At 38.6% G+C, this 17,614-nt stretch overlaps 1 protein-coding gene across 1 annotated transcript in view; it reads left to right on the plus strand.

Moving 5' to 3' along the window:
- Positions 1-26: 26 nt before the first annotated feature.
- CA13 (carbonic anhydrase 13) overlaps positions 27-17,614 on the plus strand; it is a gene marked incomplete at its 5' end in the record, with an annotated part of 44,082 nt that continues 26,494 nt past the window's right edge. The window contains 3 exon segments of the mRNA XM_063726388.1: positions 27-78; positions 4,897-5,094; positions 13,512-13,630. Of these exon segments, the coding sequence (XP_063582458.1) occupies positions 27-78; positions 4,897-5,094; positions 13,512-13,630 (369 nt within the window).

A 17,614-nucleotide genomic window follows, 5' to 3' on the forward strand; every position in this document is an offset into this window, starting at 1 on the left:
TGCTCAGTCACATCTTCCCCTGCCTTCCACCCCGAGGGACGAAGTTGAGGCTCAGCTGAGGATACCGCGAGCACAACGGTGAGAGCCTTTTCCTGATCCAAGGCGGGCTTTGTGCGGGGGGCAAGAGGACTAGCGCGACGCCCCTGCGCTCGCCGACCACACACTGGGCTCGCACATTGAGAAATTTTCGGTTCCTCTTTAAACTAAGCAGCACAACTCGGAGCCCAGTGCAGGCAGCGGAGAGCAGTCTTGTCAGGGTAGACGGGTTGTTGGTAGTGGATGTGAGCGATGGTGTGTGTTATCTCTATCAGGATTCCCCAAACTCCCAAGTGTTCATACGTGTGCGTTCACCTTCATCTGAAAAGCCAAGGACTTTGCCTAGTAACAGCCACTTATCAATTACAGGCTTGGAGATTAGAAGTCTGATGACACACTTTAATGAAATAAGGACAAGTTCGCTTTCAGTCTTTTAAGCTCACTATTCACTTAGGAGAAACAAATCATAGAAAATCTTTGAAAATATATTTAGGAAATCTTAGCTTGCATTGTGACACTGAAGATTAAGTTGGCTTCGTGGCAAACAAAATACTGCATGTTTCCTAATAGCTGTTACTGTAAATATTCCCACAGCAATTTGCAGTTGGCTGACTACTACTGGGGACTTTAGTAAGGGTTCAGGTTCTCGCTGGGAAATGAAGTTACATTGTGGGCTACTTCTCCACTCTTCCTCTCTTTCCACGCTCATCCTTGCAGGGTGAGCAAAGGATTACTGAAATTATAATTCATTGATAGAAATGTATTAATAGGATAAATAATAATGACATACACTTTTCTTCTTGTATATCACACATTATCAAAAGTAAAACATTTTTTCTTGTTCCTACGTTAAACTGAACTGATTGTTTAAATAATCATTATTTGAAATAATCGCAGTGACACCAAAAAGCCTTATAGTGAAGAACTGTCAAAATTAAGGCTTGGTTTAGCCATTCCTCAATGTGCATATATTTCAAAACATCATGTTGTACACATAAATATATACAATTTTTGTCAATTTAAGAAGTAAATACATAATAAAGAAAAAAATTAAGGCTGTGAATAATAATACTTTCCTTCTATTAGCATGTACATGATTAAACAGTATAGAATGGTCAAATTTTATAGAAAGTTTAATTTCACAAACTAACAGAAAAATTCCATTTCTAATTGTAGCCTGTTTAATTTCTAATTGTAGCCTGTTTTTAAACATGCTAGTTTAAAAATGGCAGCAGGTGACATTTATAACTTTAATAATAAAAGGTATATAGTCAGATTTCTTCTTGATTAAGGCCATAATTATAATCTTACATTTTGCTAATTTCCAGTGAATGTTTAGGGGGAAAATATGACAAATCTTTTTTCATTTCCCTCTCTGCTGAAGTCGTTTTTATTAGAGTTATTTAATAGTCATTGAGTCCCAACTGCGCCTTTATGGTAGTTAGGAAGAAGAGGGGTATTTCAATCAATGGATATTGATTACTCTTTAGTAGGTTAGAAATTATTCACCTGAATGAAGCTTATTTCAGGAATTTTAAAAATTCATCTTAGCAAAGCCATTAATAAGGAGTGATTTTGTATTTCTGTTAGGAATTGTTCTGTTAGGAATTAGCCATTCCCTTCTTTTAGATGCAATCTCTCTCTGAATACAACATCCTTACTTAAAGGTGTGGTCTTCAGAGAAAGATTGGGAAAATCCTATTGGAAATGTATTATCTACTAACTAGGCAAGTTTTTTGTTTGTTTGTTTATTGTTTTTGAGATGAGTCTTGCCCTGTTGCCCAGGCTGGAGTGCAGTGGCACTATCTTGGCTCACTGCCATCTCCATCTCCTGGGTTCAAGCAATTCTCCAGCCTCAGCCCCACCAAGTAGCTGGGATTATAGGCACGAGCCACCATGCCTGGCTAATTTTTGACTTTTTAGTAGAGACAAGTTTTTGTCATGTTGGCCTGGCTGGTCTAGAACTCCAGACCTCAAGTGATCCACCTGCCTTGGCCTCCCAAAGTACTGGAATTACAGGCGTGAGCCACAAACATTGGTAAAACCGGTGACTGAGCAGATAAAAGGAAACTTAAGCTGGGAATAGCAACACTGATAAAATGAAACATCAAGACTTGAAGCCCTGAAAGGGTACTGCCTTCACAAATAACTTAGGATTCTTCCCCTAACCTTTGACTACTTTATTATGTTTAGTTTAGGGAATGTGACATCACTGAAAAGTGTATATCACTGTAGGTATTTAAAAGTTCCTAAATCAGTTGAGCAACCACCACATATCTCTAATTAAGAATTATGCTGGCCGGGTGCGGTGGCTCATGCCTGTAATCCCAGCACTTTGGGAGGCCAAGGTGGGTGGATCACCTGAGATTGGAAGTTCAAGACCAGCCTGACCAACATGGAGAAATCTCGTTTCTACTAAAAATACAAAATTAGCTGGGCGTGGTGGCACGTGCCTGTAATCCCATCTACTTGGGGGGCTGAGGCAGGAGAATTGCTTGAACCTGGGAGGCAGAGGTTGCAGTGAGCCGAGATCACGCCATTGCGCTCCAGCCTGGGCAACAAGAGCGAAACTCCGTCTCAAAAAAAAATAAATAAATAAAAGAATTCTGGTGGCTTCCACCTGTAATCCTAGCTACTCAAAAGACTGAGATGGGAGGATTGCCTGAGGCCAGGAGTTCCAGACTAGCCTGCAGGGTCATGGGGGGGACAAGGAGGAGGAGGAGGAGGAGGAAATTTCTTTTGGAAAGATTGAAAAAGGGGACCTCTTTAAGAGGCAGGGTACTGAACTGACTATGGTAGTTAGTAGATAATATTGGGAATGTGATACAAAGTATTATTACTTTTATTTTATTTTGGTTTGACTTCTTTTAAAAATAGTTCTGTTTATAAATGACTGGAAATAGGAGAGCAAAGCAATTAGGAGAAGAAAGCAACTCTATTGATTGGAAGAATGTCACCTGCATGTTGTGACATATGCATTGCGTATTTGAAATTGAATTTTTGTTAGGTTAACTCTTACTTGGTGGCAGTGAAATAGAAGGCTTTTTCTGAATTAAGGGGGAAAAAAGGTCTAGGTTATATATAGAAAAAGTACTCAGAAAGATGGTAAAAGTATTGAATAAACAAGGCATTTTCTGTAATACATTCTAAGCAAGGACTTTTGATGCTTAAGTGGCTTTGAAGTCCAGTTTGTCAGATGACATCTTTTAAGCTGAGTGTGTAGTTGTATATTTATGCTATGACTTTTGTGCCTGAAGGATATATGAAAGAATGTATGTATGTGTGAGTTCTCTTTTGCAAAAATGAGGCATTGTAAGCAGTATTAGATTTAGAGTTTGGGCCAGGCGTGGTGGCTCATGCCTGTAATCCCAACAATTCAGGAAGCTGAGACATGCAGGTCACTTGAGCCCATGAGTTTGAGACTAGCCTATAGTGAGACTTTCAACAAAAAAAAAGTTTTTTATAAAAGTAGCTGGGTGTGGTGGTGCACAGCTGTACTCTTAGCTACTTGGGAGGCTGAGGTGGAAGGATTGTTTGAGTTTGGGAAGTTGAGGCTGCAGTGAGCTGAGATCACACCTCTGCATTCCAGCCTGGGCAACAGAGCAAGAACCTGTCTCAAAAAAAATAAAAAACATTTAGAATTTTATGCTTTAAAGTTTGTTGATGATTGTGATATATTGCATTTCTTTAAATATCACTCTAAAGTTTATCATTTTAAAATGTTTTTGGTTGTATTAGTAACATGTTTAATTAATTGTCATGCTATGATGTTTTAATTAGTACTTAATTTTTAGTGAAAGATTGGTTAGCAAAGTAGGTGGGTAAACCTTAGTCAGTAGCCCAGTGTAGGTGGTGATAGCTGTATAAATTTCAGGAATAGTAGAGAGAATAAGAACCTATAACCTATAAAGTGACTCACATCTGTAGAATGACGTGGAACTTACATGAAACTACAGCTTTGCTGCTGATTTTGAGAGGCAAGACTTTATAGAGTCTTCCAAAGAAGTGAAGAGGATTGAAAAGGGAACTGTCAGCTGATTGGCTCGTTTCAATTTCCCTAACATGTCTGATTTGTGAAATTGATACGATTTTGACGTTTTGAATAGAGGACCAGGATGACACCTTTCTCTTGTGTTGAAATTCAAATGTAACATTGGCAAAATAACCATAGAAGAACCTTCTGAAATGAAGAAAGAGAGAAATAAATTACAATCTGACTCCACTGCAGATAATCAACAATATTACGTTTCCTGACACGGTGCAGCCATTTTATTTGGATTATCCTAGGTGAAAAATTTGTATGTTTCCTTGGTATGCCTGTTGCACATCACAAGTAATTGAGTGGAGGCCTGAGTGACACTAGAAGATAGCACTGAGTGATCGAAGGAAGAATAAAGAAGTAAGCACAGCATCTTTAAGAATGACACCCTTTCTTTGCTTTATGGCTTTCCCAGCTTTTTTTGACTCTTCCAGTCTGCAAACTTGAACTCTGGAGCAACAGCTCATTCTTGGAGCTGAGACTGAATGTCATTGTTTTCAATGATGAATTGTATTATTGTTTTTAGTTTGGTAGAAGGTTACCTTTGGAGAGTACTTTATAAAATTTACAGACTCTTTTGTCTACAAGGGTTACTTTAATTCTGAACATGACTTAAGGCACACCAAGAGTTTCCCACATCTATAATAAAAACAACTAATCTTGTAAAAAAAACAATTAGATGCCAAGGTCCTGAAGACAAGAATCTCATTTTATTAATCTTTGTGTTTTCTTCAATTTCAAGCACAGTGCGTTATACTCAATGTATGTTTGTTGAAGAAAGAACTTATTTAATCCTTTTCTTTTGGTCCTATGTATTTAAGGTCATATTCACTGGAAGGAATTTTTCCCTATTGCTGATGGTGATCAGCAATCTCCGATTGAGATTAAAACCAAAGAAGTGAAATATGACTCTTCCCTCTGACCACTTAGTATCAAGTATGACCCAAGGTCAGCTAAAATCATCAGCAACAGCGGCCATTCCTTCAATATTGACTTTGATGACACAGAGAACAAATCAGGTTGTCTTTTCTTTTTTTGTGTGTGTGGTGGTGGGTGAAGGGTTTGAATGATTAGACTACACTCTTTTTTTTTTTTTCTTTTTTTGAGACGGAGGCTCGCTTTGTCGCCAGGCTGAAGTGTAGTGGCGCGATCTCGGCTTATTGCAACCTCCGCCTCCTAAGTTCAAGCGATTCTCCTGCCTCAGCCTCCCGAGTAACTGGGATTACAGGCGCACGCCACTATACCCAGCTACTTTTTTTGTATTTTTAGTAGAGACAGGGTTTCACCATGTTGGCCAGGATGGTCTTGATCTCCTGACCTCGTGATCTGCCTGCCTCGGCCTCCCAAAGTGCTGGGATTACAGGCGTGAGCCACCGCGCCCAGAATACACTCTCTAATCTTTCATGTTTTGTTTTTGCTAGACCTGGAATTTGTCAAATTGAAGCATATTTTTTCTTCGTGTGAATTAAGATATCTTGTTACATATTTGAACCTTCAGATAATCTTACCTTAAAATAATAAAGAGTATTTGGAAAAGGATATGTTGCATGATAATTTAAAATTGACCTTAGCTTGTTATTATAACTTCACTTAGCATTTACCATTATAAAAATATTGAAGTTTAATAGTTTTTATAGATATTTCATGATTTGTTTCTGCAAAGTTTTAGCCATAATTATTTTAGCATTATTTGCAAACCTATAATGCCATTTAGTACATGCTTTAATAGAAAAAGGTTAGTTTAAAAAAAATCTTATTCTGTTACTTTAATTGCCAAAGTAATATCCACTCATAGTAAATAAAACAATATGGGAACATATGACAAATATTAATGTCTCTTTCTTCCCACAATCTCTCCTGAAGTAACTAATGTTATTTCTTCCATAATATTTTGGTGCTTAGTTATGTATACATACATGTGTATCATCCTTGTTTTGCATTTTCTTATTAAAAATACATTTGGAATAATGCTATATAACTCTGAAATTTTTTCCCGTTTAAAAATATTTTATAGACATCTTTCCAGATTAAAATATATCTTGTTTAAAAAGCTAAACTGCAGCTGGGTGTGGTGGCTCACATGTATAATCCCAGCACTTTGAGAGGCTGAGGTGGGAGGATTGCTTATGTCCAGGAGTTCAAGACCAGCTTGGGCAACATAGTGAGAACTTATCTCTACAAAAAATAAAAAATTAATCAGGCATGGTGGGGTGTGCCTGTAGTCCCAGCTACTCTGGAGGCTGAGGCAGGAGGATTGCTTGACTTCAGGAGGTCAAGCCTGCAATGAGCCATGATAGCACCACTGGACTCAGCCTGGGTGACAGAGCAAGATCCTGTCTCCAAAGATAAAAATAAAAATAAAATAATTTTAAAAGTTGAATTGTATTAGCTATGCTTGTATCGTAATTTATGTACCATTCTGCTAACAATGGACATTGAAGGGAGGGAAAGTAGAAGCTTAATTTTTTAAAAAAAATAAATGCATGAAACTTTTTTACTGTATATTCCCTATTAGTACTTCTTTCTAGAACATGTAATCATTTCGTTTAATGATTAGTTCTTGGGATAGTGTCTTTCACACCATGAATAAATAATGGACTCATAGATTATTTGTTAATTTATTAAGTAAGTGATGAAAAAATATTTCCTTGAAATGAATGTTTAATCCTTCTTCAGACTATCTACTGCCCAAGCAGAGATTCTGCCCAAGGTATCAAGTTTAAATGTAAGATGAGATAAAATATTAGAGAGAATCATATTTGGAAACACTTTTTAGGGCCTCTGACAGATTGTTTTTATTTTTAATCTAAGATCAGGATGATGCTGTATTTGCTATATTAATGAAAAAATATAGTTAATTTTTAAAAATCCTTAATTGAAAGAAAGTTTTTACTTATTAATTGAGCCTAGATTTAGATTAGTAGTAATATCTTGTATTTATGTAAAGCCTTATTGTTAGTAAAAATTATAAGCCCAACCACATTTCTTCTTCATATTTGTCAAATTCATAAAAGTGGTAAGATTTTTTTTCTTTTTTTTTGAGACGGAGTTTCACTCTTGTTGCCCAGGCTGGAGTGCAATGGCACAATCTCGGCTCATCGCAACCTGTGCCTTCCGGGTTCAAGCAATTCTCCTGCCTCCGCCCCCCAAGTAGCTGGGATTACAGGCATGTGCCACCATACCCAGCTAATTTTGTATTTTTAGTAGAGACGGGGTTTCTCCATGTTAATCAGGCTGGTCTCGAACTCCTGACCTCAGGTGATTCGCCTGCCTCGGCCTCCCAAAATGCTGGGATTACAGGTGTGAGCCACTGCGCCCGGCCTTTTTTTTCTTATTTATTTATTTTTTTTTTTTTTTGAGACAAGGTCTCACTCTGCTGCCTAGGCTGGAGTGCAGTGGTGCAATCATGGCTCACTGCAGCCTTGACCTCCTGGGCTCAAGCAATCCTCCTGCCTCAGCCTCCTGAGTAGCTGGGACCACAGGCAAGTGCTCCCGTGCCCAGCTAATTTTTGTATTTTTCATAGAGAAAAGGTTTTGCCATATTGCCCAGGCTGATCTTGAACTCCGGGGCTCAACGGATCCGCCCGCCTCAGTCTCCCAAAGTGCTGGGAGCCACCACACTGGCCTAAGTAGTACATTTTCATCAAAGCATTGTAAAAAATGCATAAAGACAAATAAATAGATGGTATTTTCAACTTTTTGGAGGAAATGCCAAGTAAGGAGGGACCTGGCCTTTTATATACATGTTCAACTATATTTCTTTCAACCCCTCGGTTTTGTGAATCTATGTTAATAAAAGTGGTTAAGCCAGGCATGCTGACACACACTGGTAGACCCCACTACTGAGGAAGGAGGATGATTAGTTAGGCCCAGGAGTTTGAGGGCAGCTGGGCAACATAGGGAGACCCCATCTCTTGTGGTTAATGTAATAGATATATTGTAAAGGTGTCCAAGTCTTCTAAATACAAAGTTTATACCACCCATAAGTGTAGTTTGTTACTGTTTACAATATGTCAAACATTTAAAAAGTGAAGCTGTCTCAGAAAATAAAAAGATAAATAAATAAAAAAATAAGGCCTGGTGTGGTGGCTCACATCTGTAATCCCAGCACTTTGGGAGGCCGAGGTGGGCAGATCACCTGAGGTCAAGAGTTCGAGACCAGCCTGGCCAACATGGTGAAACCCTGTCTCTACTAAAATACAAAAATTAGCCAGGAGTGGTGACACACACCTGTAATCCCAGATACTCAGGAGACTGAGGTAGGAGAATGGCTGGAACCCAGGAGGCACAGATTGCAGTGAGCCAAGATCATGCCACTGCACTCCAGCCTGGGCAACGGAGCAAGATTCCATCTCAAAAACAAAAAAGTAAAGCTACTCATTCCTCATTTTAGAATGAGAAATGATGACATTTTACTTCATCTAAAACTTTAAGTATATTTTTTATAAATGCAGACATTCATAGTGTAAAAATTTTCTACTCTAATTTGCTCTGTGAGAACCCAGGTTTCTCTCTCTCTCTTCTGTTTTTCTCTTCCTGTCATTTTCCTTCTACTTCGGGTTAATCAGTGAAATCAATTTATGTTTCCAGATTTGACACTTAGTCATCAGTAGTGTGTGCTCTTTCTTTTAAATGAAGATCCTTTTCCTATCTAGTTCACAATAAAATTACCAGGATTAATTGAAAATATCCATAAAGTACTTTGTAGTCCTCTGAGACAGTAGCTATGTAAATATGGGTCATGATTCTTATTCTTTTTTTCTCAAGATAAACCAAAAGAGATTGTTTCATTGTGACTTGGGAGATTAAATCAATTAAAAAGAAGAAATCACCATAGTTAAACAAGTTTTTGCTGGTTTTTTTTTTTTTTTTTGATTTTTGGTAAACTATAAAAAACACAAAGATACTTTCTGTAGCAAACCACATTAATTTGAATAAAACAGTTTCCATTTTGTAAAGAAGCCATTTTTGACCAGGATTAACCCTGAATCCTACCTCAGGCATGTCAATAAACCACAGGCATGAAATCTTCCTCATAGTCCTTGGAGGGCGTGTTTGGCTGGACACATCCATGCTCCGTAGTTAAACCTTTAGAGAACTACCCAAAAATCCTTTCAAAAGGGAGCAAAAGGGAGGAGGTGGATGTGAAATTTTTCCCTTCCTTCCTCCTTCCCTCCTTCCTCCTCCTTCTGCTTCTCTCTCTCTCTCTCTGTTTCTTTTCTTCACTTGCTTTGTTCCCAGGCTGGAATGCAGCTGCCCAGCCATAACTCACTGAAGCCCAGAACTCCTGGGCTCCAGTGCTTCTCCCCACTCGGTCGCACACTACCATGCCTAGCTCATGAATTTTTTTTTTTTTTTTTTTTTTTTTTAAGACAAGGTCTCACTCTGTCACCCAGGCTAGAGTGCAGTGGTGCAATCTCAGCTCACTACAACCTCTGCCTCCTGGGTTCAAGTGATTCTCCCACCTCAGTCTCCTGAGTAGCTGGGATTACAGGCGCATGTCACCATGCCCAACTAATTTTTTGTATTTTTAGTAGAGACAGGGTTTCGCCATGTTGGTCAAGCTGGTCTCGAACTCCTGGCATTTTTAGTAGAGACAGGGTTTCGCCATGTTGGTCAAGTTGGTCTCGAACTCCTGGCCTCAAGTAATCCACCTGCCTTGGCCTTCCAAAGTGCTGGGATTATAGGCATGGGTCACTGTGCCATGCCTGGCTCATGAAATTCTTTAGGAAGACTTCCAGTTGGCTGTAATATACAGGGGAAATAGTAGTTTGAAGAAGAAAGACAAGGCTGTTCTCACCTGAGCTCCTGGTCTTTCTGGACTCAAACAGTATCTCGCTGCTTTGGGAACCTCACCTGAGGCCCTATCACCCTTGCTATGGCTCCCAGGGCATCCTGGAATTTTCCTAACACAGAACTCTCCACATTATGTTGTAACTGCTAGTTGGCTTCTCTGTCTTTCCATTTAGCTAAAGCTCTCTATGGGCAACAACTATGTCTTACTTACCTACCTAGCATGGTGCCTGGCACATGGTAGGTGCTCAATACATGTGTGTTTAAGTTACAAAAAAAAAAAAAAACACTTGTATGACGGAAAGACATGGAAAATACCATGACATAGCATTAGGGTGGCTTAGCATACATAGATTAACTCTCAATAAAATTACAAACCACCAGAAATCAATTAATATTTACCATTTAACACTTAAATAGTTAAGCATTATTCATTGCTGGAACCTTTATTTTTAAAAAATATGTGGTACTAATTTTTGTATTTTATAAATGAAATAGTTCTTGGATTATAGTAGGCGCTCAATAACAATGAGTAACTTCTACTACTAACAATAATGGTGTGTGTTCTTTTTGTGGATAAAATATGTGTGCTGAAATTTTAAAAAGATATCAAAAAGAAAGTTGTATTCTGATTAAGAAAGTCCTGCTAGGAAGAGCAGTAACTTGATGAATTCAGTGATTGTTCTTTAATTTTTATCTCTAGAAAATGCCAATTTCTCAGTCATGCTTCCATTATCTAGTTCTAGGTAACTGCCTGAAGTCAAACAAATTATTCCCAAGATCTTACGCTATATATTCTTAAAACAAAAACAAAAACAAACAACAAACAGAAAAAGATTTAGTAGGTGGACATACCATAGGTGTATAATCCCCCCAGGAGCCAAGATAGCTAGGAAATGAATTGGTAACCTATGACAATGTGACAATTATATAAAGCTCTATTATGATTATTTGTTTCCTTCACTAGACTAAGTTTCTTAAGGATAAGGAGAAACTTGTTTATCATTGAATATTTGGTATTGAATAATTGCTAGCCCATCGTAAGCTCTTAATAATTGTTGAATGAGAGAGTAGCTTGGTGTGTATATGCTCTGAGTAAAATAAGCCAGATTTGATGAAGGTTCTTCTGGCTCCCTAAATAATACAAGGTCCTACTGAGTGGGAACATCTATGTCCTTTGGTTTCTCTCTCTCTCTCTCCCTCTCTGTCTTTCTCTCGGTATAATCCTGGCAGATTTGTGCTCTTGGCTCTTGTTTCTCTAGATTCCAAGCAAATTGCAGATGTGCTGTTCATGTATCTTTACTTCAGAGAACAAGTTTACCATAAAGTGATTATTCTCAGGTTCACTAGTCCTAAGAACTTAGTTTTTAGTGATTCCCAGGTAACTTCAGTAGCATCCCTACAAACTAAAGTTTGTGGAAGAGTGCTTTAACAGGTGACGTCTCTTATTTTATCGTGGTAATATTAATTGATTCAAGTACTCTCTGGGCACTGGAGATACAGGGGACCAAAACAGTTTCTGCCTTAAAGGAATTTGTATCCTAATTGGCAGAGAGTAAATGCGTGAGCAAACAGATCCTGTTGCCAGCTTGCTTGTCATTCAAGACAGCTGACTACAGTGTAGTTTAGGAAAATGGCTAGGGTTAGCAAATTACCAAAATTTTTAAACAGTCAAATTTAAGGCTGGTATGGTGGCTCACAACTGTAATCCCAGCAATTTGCGAGGCTGAGGCAGGAGGATCACTTGAGACCAGGAGTTTGAGACCAGCCTGGGCAATATGATGAAACCCCATCACTGCAAAAAAAAAAATACAACTAGCTGGACGTAGCTGTGTGTGCCTGTAGTCCCAGCCGCTAGGGAGGCTGATGTGGGAGGATTAATTGAGGCTGCGAGTTTGAGCCCCACTGTACTCCAGCCTGGGCAACAGAGAGAGACCTTGTCTCAAAAAAAAAAAAAAAAACCCCAAAACACTGCAACCTCTGCTTTCTGGGTTCAAGTGAGCACTTTTGGCTAATTTTTGTATTTTTTTTTTCTTTTTGTAGAGACAGGGTTTCACCATGTTGGCCAGGCTGGTCTCAGACTCCTGACCTCAAGTGATCCACCTGCCTCAGCCTCCCAAAGTGCTGGGATTACAGGTGTGAACCACCACACCCAGCCAAAAAATATATATATAATATTTCTATATACAGATATTAAATATCAAAGATATATAATATATTTATATTAAATATATACATATTAAATGTATATAAATATAAATATATATTTAAATAATAAGATGGGGTCTTGCTATGTTGCCCAGGCTGGTCTTGAACTCCTGGGCTCAAGCGATCCTCCCTCCTTGGCTTCCCAAATTACTGGGATTACAGGTGTGAGCCACCATGCCAAGACTGTTCATGGAAATTTAATAATGCTTACGGTATATTTAGCTTCCAGTGCTTCCTGATTCTCCCATATGCTTTAAACATGCCCAATAAAGATTAATTAGGATGAGACAATTTAGGACTATGTTTTCTATTAAGAAGCTTTTCTATATACTTAAGATATGATTTATTGTCATAGTTTTAGAGATCATATTTACTGAGGAAATTACTCAAATGTACTTTGTCAAAGTGACAAAGATATGACAGATTTTTGAAAAATTATTTTTGTCCTATATTTCACATTTCCCCAAGAATATAGAATTTAAGGACAAAAGGTATGCTTGCTTTGCCTGTTTTTACAGTAAAAAAAACTGTGTTGATTGTGTTGACTGTGTGTCAGGTAGTAATAAGTGCTTTGTGTTCAATTTTTCTTCTGTTTTAATGACAGCATTAGGAGGAGATCCTATTACTATCTTGTTTTTACACTTGGAAGATAAAGCTTAGAAGTTAGGGTTTGTGGCCAGGTGTGGTAGCTCATGCCTGTAATCATAGCACTTTGGGAGGATCGCTTGAGGCCAGGAGTTTGAGACCAGCCTGGATAACATAGTGAGACCCTGTCTCTACAAAAAAAAAAAAAAAAAAAAAAATTAGCTGGGTGTAGTGGTGCACACCTGTAGTTCTAGCTACTCGGGAGGCTGAAGTGGGAGGATGAATTGAGCCCAGAAGTTAGAGGTTGCAATGAGCCGTGATTGCATCAGCTTGGGCAACAGGGCGAGACCTTGTCTCAAGAAAAAAAAAAAAGAAGTTAGAGTTTGTTCAAGATCACATAATTAGGAAAAGGCAGCATGAGTGTAGGCCTTCTAATTGCTGAAGGCTGTGCCCTAACCACAATGCTGCACTGCTCTACCAAGCTCAAACTGGACCGCTCTACATGTCACATCCTTATTCAGACAGGCTGACGTATCCTCAGGTAAACACAAGCATTCTTTACCTTTCAGAAGTCCTAATTTCTATGCCTTTCTAACCAGTATGTCTGTTATGATTTCCCAGGTGTTCCATAAAAATCTGTATTGTGGATGCTTTAAGCTTTTAAAAATGTTCTATTTTCAATCTACACATATTTAAAAGTGGTATTCTTGTCAGCAAAGCAAATGACACATTTGTAAAAAATCCCTTGGAGGACATGAATGTATGGAGTAATTCAGGGAGATGTTGTGGTTTGAGCAGCTTATTTAAATATTTTTTTCTTGATAACAATGTAAAACATGTTGTTGTTTAGTTCTGCGTGGTGGTCCTCTCACTGGAAGCTACAGGTTACGGCAGTTTCACCTTCACTGGGGGTCTGCTAATGATCATGGCTCCGAGCACATAGTAGATGGAGTGAGCTATGCTGCAGAGGTAAGCCATCAGACGTATCTGTGATTCACAGTTTTCCTACATGGTGGGATTTAAGGGGTACAGGGACAACTTTACTGATTCCAAATAGATCCTGAGCCAATTAGGTATCTTAGTGTCTGAAATTGCTTTAATCATTCAATATGAGAGTTTATGAATATGAGAGCTTCAAATGTTGCCCTCCTAAGCCTTAAACCAACCCTGAGAGCTTAGGGTTATATGTTCCCATTTTAGAAATGAGTAAACTGGTTGCTGGAGAGATTAAGTAATTTATCCAGCTAGGAAGCATTGAGACAGGTTTAAATCTAGATCTGTCTGATAGCAAATTACAAATTGCTTCTATCTACTGAAAGGCCAGTGAGAAGAGAGAGAAAGAAACATTTGTCCTTATGTCCAAATGTGGTCATATTTCATCCAGATACAAATATCCACTAATATGTAAAGACCACATTAAATAGGTAATATTTAAATAGGTAAATGGCAAAGTTTCACTGAGGAAAAAAAAAAGACAAACTCTTCTAAACTCTATATTTACAGGTATAAAATAAAAATCTCTGTTATTCAGCTTATTGGTAAATCATAACACAATAAAGCATTCATTGAGTTATTTCTACTCCTTTTTCCTTATAATTGTATTCATTAATAATACTCTGTGGAGGATCTGGATTAAAAAAATGCTCTACTTCTTTTAATCCTCTGGTTAAAGAACAAAGCATAATAAGCTTCAAGTTTAATATGATTAAATATTACTAACACCTAATTTACCATGAGATGAAAGTGAATTATATGACGCAATCAATACTATTCACGTGAAAATAATTTGGTTTCTGAGTTGCCTAGGCAAGACAGAGCTAAGTTATCAGGCAAGTGCAATTTTTCTTCATGTTCTCATGGTTACTGAGCTGTAGAGTTTAGATGCCCCATAAAGCCCTGCTGTTCAGAGAAATCCGACAATCAGAACTTTTTTCCAGTTTCACTCTTCCATTGACATGTACCTCTGCCCTTTAAGGTTATCATCCAAAACATTTGCTTTGCCACTAAATCACTTGTGTTTGAAGCCAAGTAGCTTTAGGGTATGGAACTTTCTCTGTCCTCAGGGTAGAGAAATAAAATGTACATACAAAGGTTTTTTTTTTGAATATATATTATTTTTAATTAGTTACAAATTTATCTTAGAAAAAAGTAGGAGTTCTAGTTGTAAGAGCCATTTTTGTGAGTTTAGGACAATCACTTTACTTGTCTTGACTTCAGTTTCTTCATCCAAATAATGAGGACATTACCAAATGATCTGCAAATCCAGCGCCCACTCCCTCGCACCCACTCTAATACTACAGTCCCATACTCTTTTGAAATGAGTCAAGATAATAAAACTGTTAATTAAATGTACAATTATGTGACAAAGTTTTTTATGATGGTGGACAAACTATGTCAAGAAGGTTGAAAGTGGGACTGCTGAATTTGTATAAAGTTTTATGTTTTGAATATAACATGTTCTAAATGTCAAAAGTGCCCTCGGGACTAATTACTGGTTGCTTTGGATCACTGGTCTCTCATTTTCCTTAGCAACTCAGGAAAATTGGTCAAAATGCTGTGTGTGGTTACACCTTGTACTTTAATAAACTTGAAAGTACTACATCCTCAGAGAGGCTTAGGTTTTCTGCCAGCTGGCAAGTAGTTTCCTGAAAAGGGTCCTCCTGACATATATCAGAGGCTCAGAGTCCTTACCTGCAGATCAAGGGCCATTTTTGTAGATAAAGACTTTTTGTTGTTGTTGTTATGCAATAAATCATTATCTTTTTTTTTTTATTTATTTTAAAGCAAACCAGTGAAGGAAAGGACCAAAACCTTTGGTTCACTTATGTATTTATGAATGGAAAAAATTTGTAATGCAAATTTCACTTATTAAAAAACTTAGGTACCACTTACAACATTCCAGATAATTATTTTCCCTTCTTTTGTTTCACATGGAGACCTTGGAGACTCAATTCATGTTAAGACACCTAAGTATGAGTCCTCCAGGTAAATATTACACAAATCGGAAGTACCTTGGAATTTTTAAGTATATTTCAAGACATATATTTTTATGCATGCTTTAAACAAACAGTATTTTTTTTTTTTTTTTTTTTGAGACAGAGTTTTGCTCTTGTTGCACAGGCTACAGTGCGATGGTGCGATCTCAGCTCACTGCAACCTCCGCCTCCTGGGTTCAAGTGCTTCTCCTGCCTCAGCCTCCCGAGTAGCTGGGATTACAGGCATGCGCCACCATGCCTGGCTAATTTTGTATTTTTAGTAGAGACAGAGTTTCTCCATGTTGGTCAGGCTGGTCTCGAACTCCCAACCTCAGGTGATCTGTCTGCCTCGGACTCCCAAAGTGCTCGGATTACAGGCATGAGCCACCGTGCCCGGACAGTGTATATATATATATATATATATATATTTTTTTTTTTTTTTTTAAATGAGAGAATCTAACAAAGAAACTATGACCAGCGCCAGCATTGAAAGATAAAGCTTTGTGGATAAAGCTTGGAATAAATTTTCTTTTTTCTTTCTTTTTCTTTGAGATAGGCTGTCAATCTGTTGCCCAGGCTAGAGTGCCACGGTACAAACATGGCTCACTGTAGCTTTGACCTCCTGGGTTCAAGGGATCCTCCCACCTTAGCCTCCAGAGCAACTGGGACCACAGGTGGGCACCACCACATCTGGCTAATTATTTTTTATTTTTTGTAGAGACAGAGTCTGGCCATCTTGCCTAGGCTGGTCTGAAACTCCTTGAATGCGTATTAAAGAACAGTATACAATTCCAAGGGTGGGTGCAGTGGCTCATGCCTGTAATCCCAGCCCAGGAGTTTCAGACCAGCCTAGGCAAGATGGCCAGACTCTGTCAATGAAATAAGAAATAGCCTTGAATGAATATTAAAGAACAGTGTACAATTCCAAGGTTGGGTGCAGTGGCTCGTGCCTGTAATCCCAGCACTTCAGGAGGCCAAGGAGGGATGATTGCTTCTTATTTCATTGGCTTATATATTCATTCATTCTTTCACTCAGTAAGAATTCATTGAGAATCAACCATGCTCCTAATCTTTACACAGCTTACTGATGCTTACCCTGAAAGGAGTGCAGCCTCACACATATTTGAGGTCAGAAAATGCTGTCCTGTGGGATAGGCATCCGTTTTAAGTTAAACCTGGTTTAACTTAAAACCTGGTTTGGATGAAGGGGAGGGAACCAGGTCAAGTGGGGAGACAGCAGTGGTTTTGCATAAAATCATATGTGAGGACGTGGGTTGGGAAGGAGGCTCACACATTTGAAAAACAGTATGGCCTTTAACAGTGTAGTTAGAGCATGGAGAATGAAGGGGAGAGTTGTCAGAGGCAAAGTTGGAGAGGCTGGGAAGGGCCTGATCTTACTGAGGTAAGTCCTGGTAAGATTTATGAAGGTGATTCTAAGTGCAATGGGAAGCCACTGAAAGGCTTTGCATTAGAAAGTGGTGATATTTGCATTTCAAAAATAATTCAACTAGTGTTTGAGAATAGATTGGATGGAAGCAGGAGTGGCTAAGGGGAGCTTTAGGAAACTTTTGGGGAAAGTTCCAGGCAATAAATGAGAGTGCAGGTGGAGGCTGGCTGGCTGGCAGTGGCAGATTTAGTGGCATTTGTCATTTGGTGGGTTTGAGAGTGAGGGAGGGCAGGATCCATGTTTCTGGGTTGAGATAGGAAATGCAGATAGAGAAAGTCTGGGTCAAACCTCGGGGTTGGTGGGGTGGGGGAGGTAGACAATAAACAAATAAATAAATGGTGCATGGTAAGTTCTTTGATGGGAACAATACCATGTGATTTGGTAGAGGGGCTGACGGCTCAGGAAAAGCTTCTTTGAGGTGATACATGAATTGAGACTGAATGATAAGAAGAAAGCACTATGAGAAAAATCTAGAGAGAGCATTCCAGGAAGTGGAGCAGCAAGCACAAGTGCTCTAAGGCAGGGAGTGAG

Source organism: Pongo abelii, chromosome 7, assembly GCF_028885655.2.
Source record: "Pongo abelii isolate AG06213 chromosome 7, NHGRI_mPonAbe1-v2.0_pri, whole genome shotgun sequence".
Lineage (NCBI taxonomy): Eukaryota > Metazoa > Chordata > Mammalia > Primates > Hominidae > Pongo > Pongo abelii.